Source organism: Aulonocara sp. 'chitande type north' Nkhata Bay, linkage group LG16, assembly GCF_057382095.1.
Source record: "Aulonocara sp. 'chitande type north' Nkhata Bay isolate Kocher_YH1m ecotype deep benthic linkage group LG16, A_spYH_male_GT1.1, whole genome shotgun sequence".
Classification (NCBI taxonomy): domain Eukaryota; kingdom Metazoa; phylum Chordata; class Actinopteri; order Cichliformes; family Cichlidae; genus Aulonocara; species Aulonocara sp. 'chitande type north' Nkhata Bay.
The window spans coordinates 22,608,901-22,625,692 of record NC_141359.1 but is presented as its reverse complement, the minus strand read 5'-3'; the positions used below and the strand labels follow the sequence as shown (position 1 = coordinate 22,625,692).

At 40.1% G+C, this 16,792-nt stretch overlaps 1 protein-coding gene across 3 annotated transcripts; it reads left to right on the top strand.

Annotated features, from left to right (window-relative positions):
- Window positions 1-4,068: 4,068 nt before the first annotated feature.
- On the top strand, window positions 4,069-16,085 carry glra2 (glycine receptor, alpha 2). Of its 3 annotated transcripts, none has more exons than XM_086267651.1 (9): window positions 4,069-4,811; window positions 5,432-5,553; window positions 7,567-7,634; window positions 8,955-9,178; window positions 10,295-10,377; window positions 10,471-10,608; window positions 10,703-10,917; window positions 12,824-12,973; window positions 14,751-16,085. In XM_086267651.1, exons 1-9 carry the CDS (start codon window positions 4,726-4,728, stop codon window positions 15,030-15,032), a joined length of 1,368 nt encoding a protein of 455 aa, XP_086123777.1. In that variant the 5' UTR covers window positions 4,069-4,725; the 3' UTR covers window positions 15,033-16,085. The 3 variants fall into 3 exon arrangements, with proteins under 3 accessions (XP_086123777.1, XP_086123776.1, XP_086123778.1); XM_086267650.1 differs by lacking the exon at window positions 7,567-7,634 and adding an exon at window positions 7,710-7,777 and having other exon boundaries at window positions 4,071-4,811; XM_086267652.1 differs by lacking the exon at window positions 4,069-4,811 and adding an exon at window positions 7,710-7,777 and having other exon boundaries at window positions 4,831-5,553.
- The last annotated feature ends 707 nt before the right edge of the window (window positions 16,086-16,792 follow it).

The window sequence follows — 16,792 nt, the reverse complement described above, 5'->3', positions numbered from 1 at the left end:
GGGGAGAATTATGTTTCTGTTGTTGTTTTTCTTTGATATAGCCATTGTCCCCACTTTGCCTTTGAAATGTTTTCTCCACTAGAATACAAAATATTTGTTTAGGAGAGCCTTATTTTTGAGTAGGTTTGTTTAGTTTACCGGCTTATTTCTTAAACAAGTACAGAAATAAATAACTATTTTTATGGTTATGTATGTTGATATTATTATTAATCTTTTTGGGGTATAATACAACCCACATTTTGAAAGTTATACTTGTGCCTGGATATTGATTGTCCTTAGAACGGACATTTTTAACATTACTACCAAGAAAGCTCTGATTCCCTTTAATAGTGTGTTTATCTGAAATATAGCAGTAAAGGGTGAGCTATAATGTAACCAATCACATTAAAGCATCTGCTAAAAATGTTAGTGCTTAATAAAGAAAAAGAAACAACCGATATAGGAAAGGTTTGGGAAGTGTGGACGTGAACTCGAGCATGAAGACATGCTGGGCAGTCGTCAGATTTGGGGACCGCTTTGAAAGAAAATTCCAAGGTAAATTCAGATGTGGCCCAGCTGTGACAGAGTAAACCTTTCTGGTAGTTTTACATCAAGACACACATGATGAGAATGAGACGAGACGTGACACTGGTTCAGTCAGAAAGACACTGATGCTTGATAATGGCAAACAATGTTACTGTGGGCTGTCAGCAGTCTTTTGCCTCTTTGTATTTCTTCAACATTAAGCAGTATTTAAATTTAAAATTCCCGACTGGGGCAGGAAACATCACAGACAAACCTCTCCGGAACAGTATGCTGCTCAAATTGATTCTGAATGTGACAAGCAAGTCATCTTTAATGCATTCTTCCATTTGACAGGCTGCATGCTAATCATTTTAATATTTGTGCGAGCACATCAAATCTTGTATTCTGCCAGTGAGCTTTTAACTGTATACCTTTACACACACCACTAAATGGCACATGTCATAATGACACTATCTCTGCCACAGAAGTTTTCCCACTGAGAGAATACTGAGAATACTCAGTAGAGCACTCATCGGTTTTCTCCATAAATATCTTTTTTTAAAGGCAGTGAAAAGGAAAATTTGATTGAAACCAGTTAAGCAACTGAAATTGCATTCAGTCTTCAATTTATTCTTGCATCATTTTGACAGCAGCACAACCAGTGTGACAACTCTCGGCGAGACAAGCCTACAAGCCAGAAATAGATAAATTATGAGTTTGTGTCAACATGGAGCAGACATTGGCCAAGAAAAAAGTACATGTAGATGAGCTGTTTGATGCTCGGGTGACTGCACAGAAACTGGAACTCAGGGGAGATGTCCCGACATGTAGATCTAAGTAAAACACGATGGAGTCACTGTTGCTTAAAAAGTAATTGCTTAAGAAACTGAGCAGCGCATTCGATAAGATGCGTACATCCTGTAGAAACATTGTGGCATTTTATTGTTTCTTTTAATCTCTTTAAATGTGTAGACATGGAGTGACTGTGGAGGATGGATGGGGGTCTAGACTGTGGATCAGTGGGTCTTCAGTGCTCAGTGATGGAGAAAGGCTCTCTGGCTGTCAGTGTGCTCCTACTGATGAAGCAACGCTGTGATTGACAGATGAGTCTTAGTGAAGACCACCACTGCTCTCTTCACTCAGCTTGAGGGATAACACACCCTATAAGGAGGTGCATCCTTATGAGAATTTAGGCTTTTTATTGGCTTGGGGTTCATATGAATCCATAGCTGTAATACCTAGAGAAGAGTAAACATTGTTTCATGTGACCGCGTTGCAGACAAACTGTTTGCACTGTATAATCTAAAAGACTTTATCATTCTCTTGTGTGGAATGTAGGAACCTCAAAATAGCTTCATTTCGCTGTGAGAGAGAGCTTATGATAATTGTGTTGGGTGTTTTGGCACTAGAGAATTCTCAAATCCTTGCTTGTCTTCAAGAATCCCCTCATTAAATCCTTTGCATTCTTCCTCCGGCATGTTGTCTCTCTAAAACAGCTCCAGCCACAAGTTACCTCTCCGTATCCCTGCTAGGCCCCGAGATCAGCTCCATGAGTTGAATTATAGAGCAGAAAAGTCATTAAGTGGGATAAAGATACAAAGAATCGATGAGGCAATGGATACTCCGAAGCTCCCACTTGTCTTCAGTCCAGTGCACATGAGCATCAGGGTGGTGTAAAGTCTGCTTGTTGTTTCCAGGTGAGCTCTCCAGTCAGTCTACAACTCCGCAGTTACTGATGAGGATCAATAATGACCACCTACCCAGACAACACAGAACTTGTTCTTCCTAAATAAATAGTTGTATGGACAATAATAAATGTAAACAAGCATTAGTTTTGGCTGCAATTCTATAGGAGAGAGATTATAAAGTTGAAGCCCCTTCGTTTAATTTCATAGTTATAAATTGTGCAGCAAATCCTTATGGACATCACAATAAAGCTGATGATGTAAAACCTCTAATTCCCCAAAGAATAACAGGCAGCAGCAACCAGTCTTTGTTGTTGTGGGTGGGAAGCTTTAAAATAGCGCCTGTCCCGAGCCTGTAATTTTTAATAGCTATGTGAAAACTGCTGGATAAATGAGACCGACAGGCATTTCTTGTCTAAAGGATTGTCCTGTTTTATTCACAGAGAAAGGCCCACATCTCTCTCTGTCTCACACACACACTCTCTCGCCTCAGTGACAAGCAGATCTGACTTGTTCTCCTTTAATTATGTGACCCACCTGGGCTGAAGTCTTTCCTTATGGAAACTAATGGCCAATTGAAGCTCTGGTTTGGTGTCATTACACAGACATGCCAAGTGCACCTGTCTCAAAGATGGGAAATAAAGGGTGTGAGTGCAAAGACGATTTTGGCTCTTACCAGAGAGAAATGTATTCATTAGAGAAAATACCAGGTTTTATAGGTGTTATTGCCTTGAACCAGACACGCTCACAAGTGGAGTTATCCACATAAATGGTTGACACAAGACAAGACAAACTTTGTTTTTTTGTTTTTGTTTTTAACTTGAAAGTATTTATGAAAAACAGTACATGTGCCAGTTGTTCAATAATTCATGCAATCATTCAGTATTTATAATACTTCAGAACAAGCCATACGCAAGACCTCTGTTGATACATCAATGTTAAATCTGCAGACTATGGCAAGCCATGCCTTCCTGAGCATAAGATACAAAGTGACACTTTTATGACAGCATTAAAGGGGTTGGCGGTGGGGTGGGGTGAGGGGAGTGACGGCTTGACCTGAGAAGGGCTAAGATGATCTGTTAACTGGTTAGTAGCCAAGTGTTGGGCTAAAGTGCAATAAGCGTGTGATGTGCTGGCAGTAATCCTACAACAGGAGTCCTGCACTTGGCTTGAAGTGAATGAAATATTTTCTTTTCTCACTAAGTTTAGCTGCTTCCTCCTCACCACATGCCTGTGCGTTCATGTGGAATGAGTCATTCATGCCTGTGGTCCATAAAGCCTCACAGCCCACTCACATCCTCAAACTGCCAGGTCCCTATCCACTCTCTGCATCACCACCAGCAGCTTATATACATATATATTGAACAGTTATCACCCAAATCTGTGTGGCGGCCTTCTAAACCTCAGTTCCTCCACCCTCAGGCTACAGCCACCCTGTAGTAGCCTTTATTTCCTGCTGTCTCCGTCTGTGTTTGTCAGTCAGCTTCTCTTCGGTCTCGCTCTGGGAGGCCAACCTTTCAGCATTTCCAATGATGTGCCTTGGAAATCTGTTTCCAGGGCAACCGGGGTACCAAATACTCTCCCAGCAGCATCTCGCTGGTGCGTCCTCCTTTGTTTACACTCTTGATATCTGTGAGGACGTAGGTTGCTCTAAACACATTTGGGTGGGAACAAAAAAAAAACAACAACACTGCAAATATATAGACAGAAACGGAGTGAGAGTCACACAGTCAGTTTTATGTTATACACCCACAATATGTAATATGATAATGGCAGCCCTGAAGAATAGATCTGCTTTGTAATAAATCAGATCCTAAGTAGATGTCGATTTAACTAGAAGCCCACACCACCGTTCAGCTTAAACGCCGTGCATCATCTCTAGAAAACACAAGAAATGTTCTAAAACCAGTTGATTCTTACGCGCAGCTGCGCGCTCCCAGAGTTCCCCCATTAAGCCGATCTCGTGAGGTAAATGCTATCATTTAAAAGCGTCGTCATTTAAAGACAATGGAGACAATGTCTGAGTGTCTTTCAAGTGATTACCTTCCTCGTTTATTTGACTTATTGAAAACCAACTCACGTCCGCCACTTTTAAGCCTTGCGCTTGCGCGTAACTCAACCGGGAGCTGTCCAAGTGCTGAAATGAGAAAAAGGCGTTCCTCTCTCATTCCTTGACGTTCCCCCCACCTGAGAAAGATCTCACTTCATGAGTAACAACGCAAGCCAACGGGCTGTTCTTCTCAAAGCCCGCTCTTACATCTCAGCCAGCGCCACCGAAGCAGAGCTTCCAGCTGATGCGTCTTGGAGTTTCAGCTTCTCTACGTCTGGCCACTGGACTGATGTCTCTTCACACCTACGCTTCGACAAATCTGTTTTCGGGAGTTTCATGAAACCGCGTTGAGGAATGTCTCCTGTATATTCCTGTGACAAAAGAAGACCCAAACGCCCACGACTTAGTCCGGAAAAAAGCGGGGTCCCTATCTGGATTATGTGTTTGACTAATGTAAACATATGGAAGAAATAGAAAAGTGAGCACATGGGGAAACCACCAGGAATGAATCGCTCCCTTATTAAGGTTTTAGCAGCTTTATTCATATATGTGATGGAGACAAACAACTTCAGGTAGGCGAGTCTATTTATCAAACACGTTTGATTCAATATCCGTGAAACACTTTGTCTCTTCCAAGTAAAGTTTGGAAATTTAGATGTTAGAAGTTTTCGATGTTAGGGAAACGACATGAAAGCAGCGACAGTGAAGAAATTTCTGAACAAAGTTGGTAATTGAATATGATGTGCTTTTATTTTCAAAACTCTTTCTTGATTAAGATTTTAATCATCGATTGTTTTGTCGAGATTATTCTCTAACTAAAATATTATTAATACAAATAATATTCGTATTGGGAAATTTGGTTTGTACTTAAATGGTGACAGAGACGTTTACGCGTGTGATGGTATTTTCCCTTCCCCTCTGGCAACTCAACATTGCGTTAAAACATGGCTACAGCGTGGTGTGGTATCTGTGCGTGAATCTTTATCAACAGAATAATCCTTTCTTAGAGGAGAAGCCCACGACGTCGAAATCCCATCCGATACGTTTGTGCGCATTAACGCATTTTTTCTGGTTTCGCTCTGCGTGCCCACCACTGCGAGGCAGCTGCTAGGGGAAAGATAAGGTTTAACTCCCGATTCTGAGCTCTGACTTGTGTGATCCAGTGATTTTTCTCACCATGTGTGCGTTCCAGAGTTGTGGACGCCAAGGAGCACGATTCCAGATCATCCTCCAACCTGTCTCCATCAGACTTTCTGGACTCACTCATGGGTCGCACGTCTGGGTATGATGCGCGAATAAGACCGAATTTTAAAGGTTTGTTTGTCACGATCTTTATGTTTTAACATAATCTCCACACGCCCCACAAATTTCTAGAAACACAGCAAGTTGGGCATCTTTACTTATATGATTCACTAAAATGACTCAGAACACACAATCACTTCAGTCATCAGTAACATGATTGTTCCGGCTTGAATGAAACCACAAATTAATTCCTCACTATAACATTGCGTGCATGTTTTCATTTCCTGAAAATGTGTAAAGCAGAATCCCCATCAGGATAACATCATTTAAAACGGATGCTTGTAAATATCTCCGTCACAAAGAAACAAATTGGTTCTTGCAGTAGACAAGGATGCCACCATGACAGGCCAAATGATGGATGGTGCCCCCGTGGCAAGGCTGCAGGCTACTGACTTCCTCTGTTGTTGTTGCTGCTGTGATGCTGAGGACAGACACAGCATCACAGCACTGGAACAGAGCTGAGTGAGAAGATGCTAGCCCAGCGGCGTTCAGGCCCACTCCAGGCTGGGTCAGGTGGACAGGGACTTGTTGGATAGCTGAAGCAGTCAGACAGTACACCACAGGAGCTAATCAGACTCAGAGACACATGGCCCAGATCTTTCCTTCCCATTTGAGGCAAAGGGAAAAAAATGTTTATTGCTGAGATGGACTCAAGATAAGAGGAAGATAGCCTGCTTAATACCAGCTGGCATTTTTTTTTTCTTTTTTTTGCCGAGGGATGATGCATCACTTCTAGCCTTCAAAAAGAAAAAAAGCCTGATTTTATGTTTCCGGTTATTCTTTATTCTGATCACACACACACACACACACACACACACACACACACACACACACACACACACACACACACACACAGTTCTGAATGCACACGCATACATTTTCTGGCAAGAACCCTCCCCCCCAACATTTGCATGAGCTCACTTCATCGTAAATAGATGATTTTGCTTCTGAACCTGCTAGTCACACTTTGAAGAGTGTTGAACTCATTTTCTGAAGGTTGCCCTAGATTTCCTTTGCGTGAGTTTTGTTGTCAGCAGCAGGTACTGCCATATTTTTCTGCTTCCACTGTTAAATGTAGCAAGCTAACGACAAACTGAGGCAAATATTAATACCAAGCTCCATGCAATATTGATGAAGAAAACACAGGGGAAGGGCACTAGGAAGGGCTTACAGCTCCACTTATCAGAGAGAAAAAGAGAGAGAGAGAGCGAAAAAAGATTTGCTTTGACTTTAAATGGCACATAACCTGCCAAGCCTCGCAAAGAGATTTCAGCTCAACCTCTTCTATACAGAAAAAGATGACACTATTCATCAAAGCATGCCGGGCACTTCTTACTCACAGTGTTGGAGAGAAACTGCTCAGATTTGATACAAAGAAGAAAAGATTGTTGTAGAACTGCAACCAGAGAGTGTTTTCACTTTAAAAAAAATACTCTAGATGACTTTCCCAGTTGATTAGAAATTAATTGTTTAGTAAAAAGAAAGGGAATGTCAGTGACAATCCCAGCTTCATCATCCAAATCAAAATTCGTCACATAAAATAATCACATTTCTGAAGCCAAAACCAGTTATTTTGCGATTTTGTTTATACTGAAACAACTCTTAGTTAATAGAGTACTTAACATTACATTTTGTGGGGATTTCTAATTGATTATTCAGCCAAAGGTACTTTTGTGTTTGTGTGCATGCTCCTATCTGCATGTGCATGTCTCCTCTTGTGTTGTGTAAACACAAGAAAAATGTGTTTACAGCACGACAACCTTGAAAGATTGCCTACATTACCCTACAAGACATCACTGCATCATTATAACATTAAGCTGACACAGTGATGCCTTTACTAATTAATAGATTTTTCCTGCCCCGAAGCTCCCTCAAAAACAAAAGTTCAAAACACCGTTTGTTCTGTGAATGCATATTTTCCGTTTTCCTGTCAAAATATCTTCCCCACCTGAAACCCAGTCATCCTTTATAATACGTATGGTTTAAGGCTTTTTCCTGTCATGTCATTGTCATTCCATTTCACAGGTCCCCCTGTAAACGTTACATGCAATATTTTTATCAACAGTTTCGGCTCTGTCACAGAGACAACTATGGTGAGTTCCTCTGGTATTTGGTTGATTTTTGTCCTGTACAATGTGTCAATATGTTATCTATTCCTCAACCTGCAGGTCCACCAGTTAATGTTACCTGCAACATATTTATCAACAGCTTTGGTTCTATAGCAGAAACTACAATGGTGAGTTGAGCGTTGTGTTTGGACATGTTTTAAAGCCCTGACCTCTCCTATGGAGATACGACTGAATCATCCTGTTTTTACTTAGCCTTGCTGACCTTTTTTAAAACATCCTTCCATGCCATGTCTTCCTATTCATTAAATAAGATTTAGTTCTTTGCCATCAAAAAGTTTATTGGCGGGCTATCCAGTCAAATATTGGTTTCTGCTCCCATGAGTCTGGTTTTACTATTTCATACAACAAATCCTGACAAGTCACTTAAGCAGAGCCAATAATTAACAGTGGGGGGCTGGGGCTTTCAAACAAACTGATGTGCAATGCATGAGGTGTGAAGGCATCCAGCCCCTGAAGGGTAAAAATATAAAACCTGCAGGGTTGCACTGAAACTAATCAGGATCAAATCGTAATGAGTGATAATAACTACTTAGATCATAAATGGAAAATGATAATTTGCGCAGGAGGTGGAACATGTACGGTTGCCAGGAAATTACACAGTATTAAGACGGGCATGCAGATATTTGGAACCGCCAATATGCTGATAAAATGTCAAGCAACATAAGGGCTTCTCATCATCGTGACATATCAATTACATTGAGCTGTGTGACACTCAGTCTACTGCTAACTGTGCTGTCAGATGCCTCCTCTTCAGGCTCTGCATCTGATAAACACCTCATTTAGCTTCTCTTGCATAATTTTGAATAAGAAAGGTTATGGTGAGGTCAGTGGCTTGTGAATGCAGCTTGCAACAATACGTAGTCATGAAAGTTGCCATGAGAACAAATGTATGATAATTAAGATTAATTTTGATGGTATTGCTGAATGATATAAATTTTGCACATTTGTCACTCATTTTCCTTTTATTACTTTTCATGGATTATTACTGATGTTACAGGATTGCTTTCGATCCTTCTGCATTGCAATAAAAGTTTTAAAAAATGATCATCAAAACACACTGGAAGCACCAAAAACATTCATTACTGTCTGGTCTAAAGATGCATTTCATTTATGATTTGTGTATTAGAAAATAAATACAAAATTTCCTGTATTTACCTTGTCAAAAAGAAGGTTATGTAATATTAAAAACTGATACCAGTGATTGACATTTTTCCATCAGCATGCATTCTCATAACCCGAATCGCTGCGCTGCAAAATATGCAAAGCCGCCTGTCATCTCCGCAGGATTACAGAGTGAACATCTTCCTGCGGCAGAAGTGGAATGACCCTCGGCTGGCGTACAGTAAATACCCAGATTCCTCCCTTGACCTGGACCCATCTATGCTGGACTCCATATGGAAGCCTGACCTCTTCTTCGCCAACGAGAAAGGAGCCAACTTCCATGATGTCACCACAGACAACAAGCTGCTGAGGATCTTCAAGGATGGGACTGTCCTCTACAGCATCAGGTGTAGTACTTCACAGGTTTTTAAAGACAATTTTAAAAGGCTGAAGAACTGCACTAGAGCATCATTATTTGAAAATGTTTTAATAATTATTATTTTTTTGATATTGGGACAAAAAAGTTTCTGGACATTTTTTCACCACCAATGTTCTCTAAAGGGACAAAATGAGGAAAATAACTGGTAGATTAGGAAGCGGCAATAATAACTTGCCTTTTACACAGTTTGATATTAGTGTAGCTGAAGCAGAAATCTCTGCTGAATGCTCAGATTACCGCAGGACATGTTCACTTACTGCCTTTCTTACACTTTCTCTTAAACATCAAAGACTGTCAATCTGCAGCATGCAATTTGAAACAGATTTTTATCTCACTGTGATCATTTCTTTGAAACTGTATAATTTTCTGAACCGCAGCACATTCCCATGTGCAATACGACTGCAAGAGGACAAGTAAATCTCAGGGGCGCTGGTGAAAATCTAAAGTAAAGCCCAAACTTAGAGCTGAGAAGGAAGGGGGTATTTTTCTCCATGCTGGTCTTCTATTAAATATGAAAAGATGTTTGAAAACTTAGGATCCATACCACCACAAGTACAGGCCAAAAAGGGAAAAAAAAACTTGTAAAATGTGTTGCATTTTATTACAATACAAAAGCCACATGCAACATCCAATTTTCTCTGCAGCGATGCGATATAAAGCAGATCAATTCTGAGTCCATTTAGAAAGCGGCTCAACTCTGAGTGGTGCTCAGGTGTTAAGGTATCGCGGGCCAAGAAGAAAAATGAAAGGTGGTTAGCTGCAGTCTCCATTCATGAGAGAAATGACAGAGTGAGCAGACTGTGGACCACAATGCATCACAGAAACAATAAGTTGCAGTAATGAAAATGTAATAGGAACCTGCTGAAGGGTATCCTACATGATATGTTGGAGGTTATGACACAGGAGAAAGAGCAGCCAATACCTGATACAACTAAAAAAAAGTACCAACTGTAATCTAATTTTTCAAGATTTTTTTCAATACGCATGTCGAGCTGCTAGTTTGAGTGTTAATAAGCCTTCTTTTGACATCAAATAACACTGTTGTTTGTTACATTTTACATTGTGACCTTGTGTCATGTTACAGGTTGACTCTCATTCTATCGTGCCCGATGGATCTGAAGAACTTTCCAATGGACGTCCAAACTTGTACGATGCAACTGGAAAGTTGTAAGTGCTGATCTTTTTATATTCCAGATTTTTGCTACACTTTCTAAAATGAGAATCTACTTACTAAATTCACCCGTTCTTCTCTGGCTCTAGTTGGATACACCATGAATGACTTGGTGTTTGAGTGGCTGGAGAACGGTGCAGTACAGGTGTCGGAGGGACTCACCCTGCCTCAGTTTATCATGAGGGATGAGAAGGAGTTGGGCTACTGTACCAAACACTACAACACCGGTCAGCATTTATGTCTATGTTTCAAACAGCTGACATTTCTCCCAGGTTGATGGCTGAATTGCATTTTTAAATATGTTTTCTTGTTGATGAACAGGGAAGTTTACCTGTATTGAAGTTAAATTCCACCTGGAGCGCCAAATGGGCTACTACCTGATCCAGATGTACATTCCTTCTCTCCTCATTGTCATCCTCTCATGGGTGTCTTTTTGGATTAATATGGATGCTGCTCCAGCCAGAGTGGCGCTGGGAATCACCACTGTGCTTACCATGACCACCCAAAGCTCTGGGTCCAGGGCTTCTCTTCCAAAGGTAAAACCTTTGTTTGTTTTCCTCCAGCAGATAAGCACAAGCCTTGTATGTGGCAAAAACATATGAAGCTTGAGTCCTAGGTTTTGTTAGATATTTCTCATAAGCGTCTCACGTTGAACCATGTTCCCACAGATGTCTTTGCTGTTTATAGTAATTTGTACAACTCACCTGATCTGGTCTGAAAAGACTTGTGATTAGCCAAAGTGTTTCATGTCATATCACAGGGTAAATTTTCTAAAGCAAGAACGGAGAGCACACAGGAAGTAACCTAAGAGATTAATATTTCTTTTAAAAGTGAAAGTTTGTTATGGATATGCAAGTTAAATATATGTCTGCTGGCAAGATTGTCTCCAGGTGCTCCGACTTTTTCCCACAGTCCAAAGACATGCTTGTTAAGTTAATTGGATGTATGTCTCTCTGGGTGAGCCCTGTGATAGACTCGAGGCCCTCCCTCTGACTCTATGACAGCCTGGACAGGTTTCAGCCGCTCAGCTAGGAGAGCGGAGGATGGACAATGCAGTCAGTATGAAGTCAAATAGCAGTTTAAATATTAAATATCAAATGTTGTTATTTAAGACTGATCGCTGGTACATAAATCCACTTCTGAGTTTTTACATTTTTTGTACGTTTACATCCATTATGTAATTATATTGTTTGAGTGGTTGTCATAAATATTTATCATTTGAATTAATGCAATCAAGGAAAAAATAGATTTTATAACCATAACTGTAATTGGCATTTGAATAAATTCTGTCTGACACTGCTAGAAAGCATTCATGGTTTATTAAAAAGATAGTAGGTCCCTGCAGTTTTAATGTAGCTGTAGGCACCTAGAATCCCAGCTGTACCTTGAAACAAAAGCAACCAGTGGATCAAACAGATTTTACTATTTCTTCTTTAGGCAGTCAGTGCAATGAGCTGAAAATGGGTGCTGCTCCTTTAGTGTGAGACTCAGGTATCAACATTTCACACAGAGGATGGATTTATAACTCAAAAATAAACACTGAACCAATTGAGAGAACAAACAAAGCAAATCAAAGCGTTCTCCACAGTGGACTGTTTAAACTACAGCTCAGAGCTGTTGTGAAAGCCACTGTAATACATCAGAGAATAAGATACTCTATTTTTGTGTTTTTGTAGAAGCACAGCTGGGCCTGATACAGTTCACAACATGTAACATTTTTGTCATAAACTAAAAAAATTGTATCAAGTGTTAAAGGTACTGCAGAAACAACACGAGTCAGATGATGATCAGTCACACATCAGTCTGCACATGAGCACTAAAAGGCCTCAGCCCTGTCAGAGATTCTCATATGAAAGACACGTATGCTGATGAATATTTAAAGGCAAGCCTTTGACAGCCTCAGTGCACGGACAACAATTCAATATGCCTTAAGTGCCCTCTAGAACCAGAGATGTTTCTCCACATGCTAATCAGCTGTCATGAAAGGATGGGGTCACACTGATGAGCAGAAAAAGGTTTCAGCCTCATCTTCACTTTCTCAAAAGAACCAGATCAAAGTCAGGGAACTACAGGTACAAAGTAATGCCACAGTTCTCTTTCTTTTAGCGGTTGAGACATTAATTATTTGCTACTGTTAAAGCCACGCAATCACTGACACTGCTGGCAGCTCTGACACACTTGTTAGCAAACATTATCTGTAATTACAGCTATTTAGAGGTCACAATTAACTGAAGGAGCAAAATAAAAGGAAAAACACAGAAAGTGGCTGTGGAACAACTGATAGACAACAACACATAGGACTCAAGTTTAATATTAATAAAAGAGAAATACAAAAATTAAATAGCGTTCTCAGCTAAAGGCTACATTCACACTTTATTTTAACTGTTAGCCAATGCTGTCAGCTTGAAGAATCTAACAAAAAACATCTGTTTTCTCTCCCAGGTCTCCTATGTGAAAGCCATTGATATCTGGATGGCTGTGTGTCTGCTCTTTGTATTTGCTGCATTGCTCGAATATGCTGGGGTTAATTTTGTCTCCAGGCAACAGAAAGAGTTCCTTCGCCTGAGGCGAAGACAAAGAAGGAATCACAAGGTAGGCTTTCGAAGTCTTCACATGGTTGCTCTTCAAACTTTTTAGCCACATTAGCAGCTTGTCTCTGGGAACCCAGTGACAGGTGGGGCCGACAAGCCATTGAACTCCTAGTGCTGTTCCCAAGATGGGATAAATAGGAAGGGTTGTGTTAGGAAAGGCATCTGATGTAAAACCTTTGCCAAATCAAACATGCTGATTATCATAGCTAAGATGGTTTGGACGTGGGCAGAGGAGGGATAGTGGATATATTGGGCAAAAGGTGTTGAATATGGGGCTGTCAGGCAGGAGGGAAAAATGATGACTACAGGGAAGACTGATGGATGTAGTGAAAGGGGACATGCAGAGGGCTGGTGTGAGAGGTGCCAGTGATATGGTGAGATGAAGGCGGATGATCTGCTGTGGCAACCCCTAAAGGAAGAAACCAGAACAAGAACAAGAAGATGAAGAAGAAGTAGTGTGTCTCTGAGGATGAGCATCAATAATACCTCTTTGGTCTGAAACAAAATTTCTCATTAACTATTGGATGGATTGCTTTAAATTTTGTAAAACATTTGTATGGCTCAGAGCATGAATCACAGTAGATCAGGTATGTAAAGTCTCACGCCCTTTTTTTGTTTAAGATGCCAAAAGTCAAAATTTTCACTCATATTTCAAAATTTACCAAGTGAATTACTTTAGAATTTGGTATAAAGCTCATGAGTCCAGAAAGATGCAGCCTAACTATAATGTGCTCGAACCAAGGGCAGACTCCAATGCAGGAATCGGACAGAGCTCTGGATAAAAGTCTATAAATCTTGTTTTAATGGGCAGAGCAGGGGTCATACACAGGCAGACTGTCCATGAGAAAGGGGGCAGGCAGTAGGCTCAGTCGGAAAAATAGTCCCAGAATAAAATCAGCCAAACTCCAGGGATTTAACACTCATGGTGATCGGCAGGCAGGAAGCATGAGGTCATATAAAGTCAGTCAATAAAACACTGGTTTTATTTGGACTGTATGATAAAAAGGGAAAAAACTTCAAAAGGAAAGGAGAAATGATATTTCAGAGTCTATGTAGGTCATCATACTGTTGACTGTGGCCACCGTGATACTGGCCTTTGTGATTTCAGATGTGATGGATGAATTTCTACCAAATTTTGTCCAAAGAGCTGGATGAATTGTCAGTGTGAGTCAGTTTAGTTTTACATCACAAAAAGCACATATTCTAACTACAAGTATGTGGCAATTACCATCTTTCAGCTGTTGATTTGAATGACAATCTTTTAAATGGAGAAAAAGGAAGTCTCATGTGCAACCCAGGAGGAACTGCTATAGTTCCTCCAGAATAAAAGAATACAACATAATAATAATGGTCTTGTTTTGTTATCCCAGTACCTGCAAAACTGCTGACTTCCTATTAGCTCTAACTCTATTTGCTATCATAGCCATAGAAACTTGTCAGGGGCGCTGAACACATGCACCTTTATTGCTGTTTGTCTGAATTAAGATTCACCCCCATGTGACCCTGTATTGAATAAGCAGAAGGAAATAAATGGATGGATGGATTAAGATTCATCTCCCGAAGCAATCTCTGTAAATGTTTTTTCGCCACTGTGCATCAGGTTATCTTGGGAGTTTATTTTAAATTAATTTGAAAGTGCAATATCTCATGATTAATGTTCATGTTCATGTGGGTTTGTTGAAAAACCTTCAGTCATTACAAAGTAAAGCCTAACATCTGAGCTGCAGGCTTTTAAAAAGCTCTAGCAAACTCATCCACATGTGCATGTCACTTTTCAGGATGACGATCTGCGTGAAGGCCGCTTTAATTTTGCCGGCTACAACATGAGCCAATGTCTGCCAACAAAGGATGGCTCAGCTGTTAAAAATGCTGTTCCAGCTCCCAACCCTCAACAATCAGCCTCAAAGGACATAGACACCATGAGGAAAAAGTTTGTGGACAGAGCCAAGAGGATCGACACGATCTCACGGGCCGCTTTTCCTCTGGCTTTCCTCATCTTCAATGTCTTCTACTGGGTTACCTACAAGATCATCCGGCATGAGGACATCCATAAAAAGTAAAGACTTTGCCGTCGGCTGAGAACATATATTTTACATTTCTCAGATTGAGAAATGCTTAGAAAGCACAGGGAGATGAGAGGGTAAACTGTGCATTGAGAGGCACCATTGTGGTAATGGTGGTGTTCTTTCAGGGATAACGTACAATATTTATGAATCGTACAGTAATGTTCATGATTTGATAATGTGAACAGTTGTTCAGACACAGATGCTTTATTTGTTCTTGTACTGCTGCAAAATATTTTCTGAAGATTATAGAGAAAAGGTCTTAGCTCAAGACTCACTAACATGCTGGAGAAGATGGACCAAAATGATTTTGAATTGATTCAGCCTTGAGGTCTACAACCAAGAAACAGAGGAACATTCCATGAATCCGTAACTCTAAGGTAACTCTAAGGTAGCTCTGTCAAGCCCTCAAGACGTTTTGCAAATTTTCTTACCGAGGTAGCATAGGACTATTTTATAATGGACTTCTGTCATAGAACTTCCACCCTATTTATACAAAACATAGCTCTCACATAGTATTACATAACTTTTGGGGCCAGGGACCTCTAAAAAATATGTTTCAAGAAGCCCTTAACAATCGTAACACCACATTAGCTGATGTGGTAGAATCGCTGGATGATGTTGAATAACTCAGTTTCTTAATGCTTGTCTGCTACTTAGATGGCTAACAAGCCAAGCTAAACAGCACCCCGTCCTTTTTTTACACAGTTGTCACACTTACATGTTTCAGATCAATATTATTAGACAAAGACAATATGAATAAATACACAATGTATTTTTCAAATGCTGATTTCATTTATTAAGGAAAAATAGTTACTCAAAACTTTGCGATGATAGCCAAAACCTGATGACTGGTTGTTCCAGCCTTGGCAGTAAGAACTACAGTCAAGAGTTTGAGATAATTATTTGAGCCATTCAGATTTTAGACATGCTGGTGTGTTTCAAATCATTGTTCTGCTGCATAACCTGCTGAAAGTGATGGCTGGGCATTCTCCTTTAGGATATTCTGGTACAGAATTCATGGTTCCATTAATTACAATGAGTCATCCAGATCCTAAAACAGCAAAGGAGCCTCAGACCATGACACTACCACCACCATGCTTGACCGTGGGGATAATGTTGTTTTTATGAAATGCTGTGTTAATTTTATGTCAATATGTAACACAACAAAAAACCCTTCAATGAGTAAATAACTTGATTTTTTGTTGTGTTACATATTGACATAAAACTAACACAGCATTTCATAAAAACAACATTATCCCAACGGTCAAGCATGGTGGTGGTAGTGTCATGGTCTGAGGCTCCTTTGCTGTTTTAGGATCTGGATGACTCATTGTAATTAATGGAACCATGAATTGGTTTCTCATCCGTTTCTTTATATTGTGGCATGAGTGTCAAGTAGTCAACTTCACCTGGTCAGGCGAAGTTGACTAGTTAATGGGATTTATTGATTCTGCAGGTCTCACAGTAATTAGGCCTGAGTGTAGCCAACTAAACTGAACTTCAGTCATTACATCTCTTATATTAGTCCATGTTTTATCCTTTGAATCCCCTCTTGGATTTGCCATTAAATTGGAAAAGGAGACACAACAGTGTCAGAATGAGGCTCTCTGTGTTGTTTTCCAAAAATATGTGGTTAATCACAGTTAATTCATGATTTAACATGGGGGACAATTACTTTTTCACACAGGGATAAGTACGTTTGGTGAGCTTTTTTTCCCTTAACAAATGAAATAATCATTTAAAAATAAAATTTT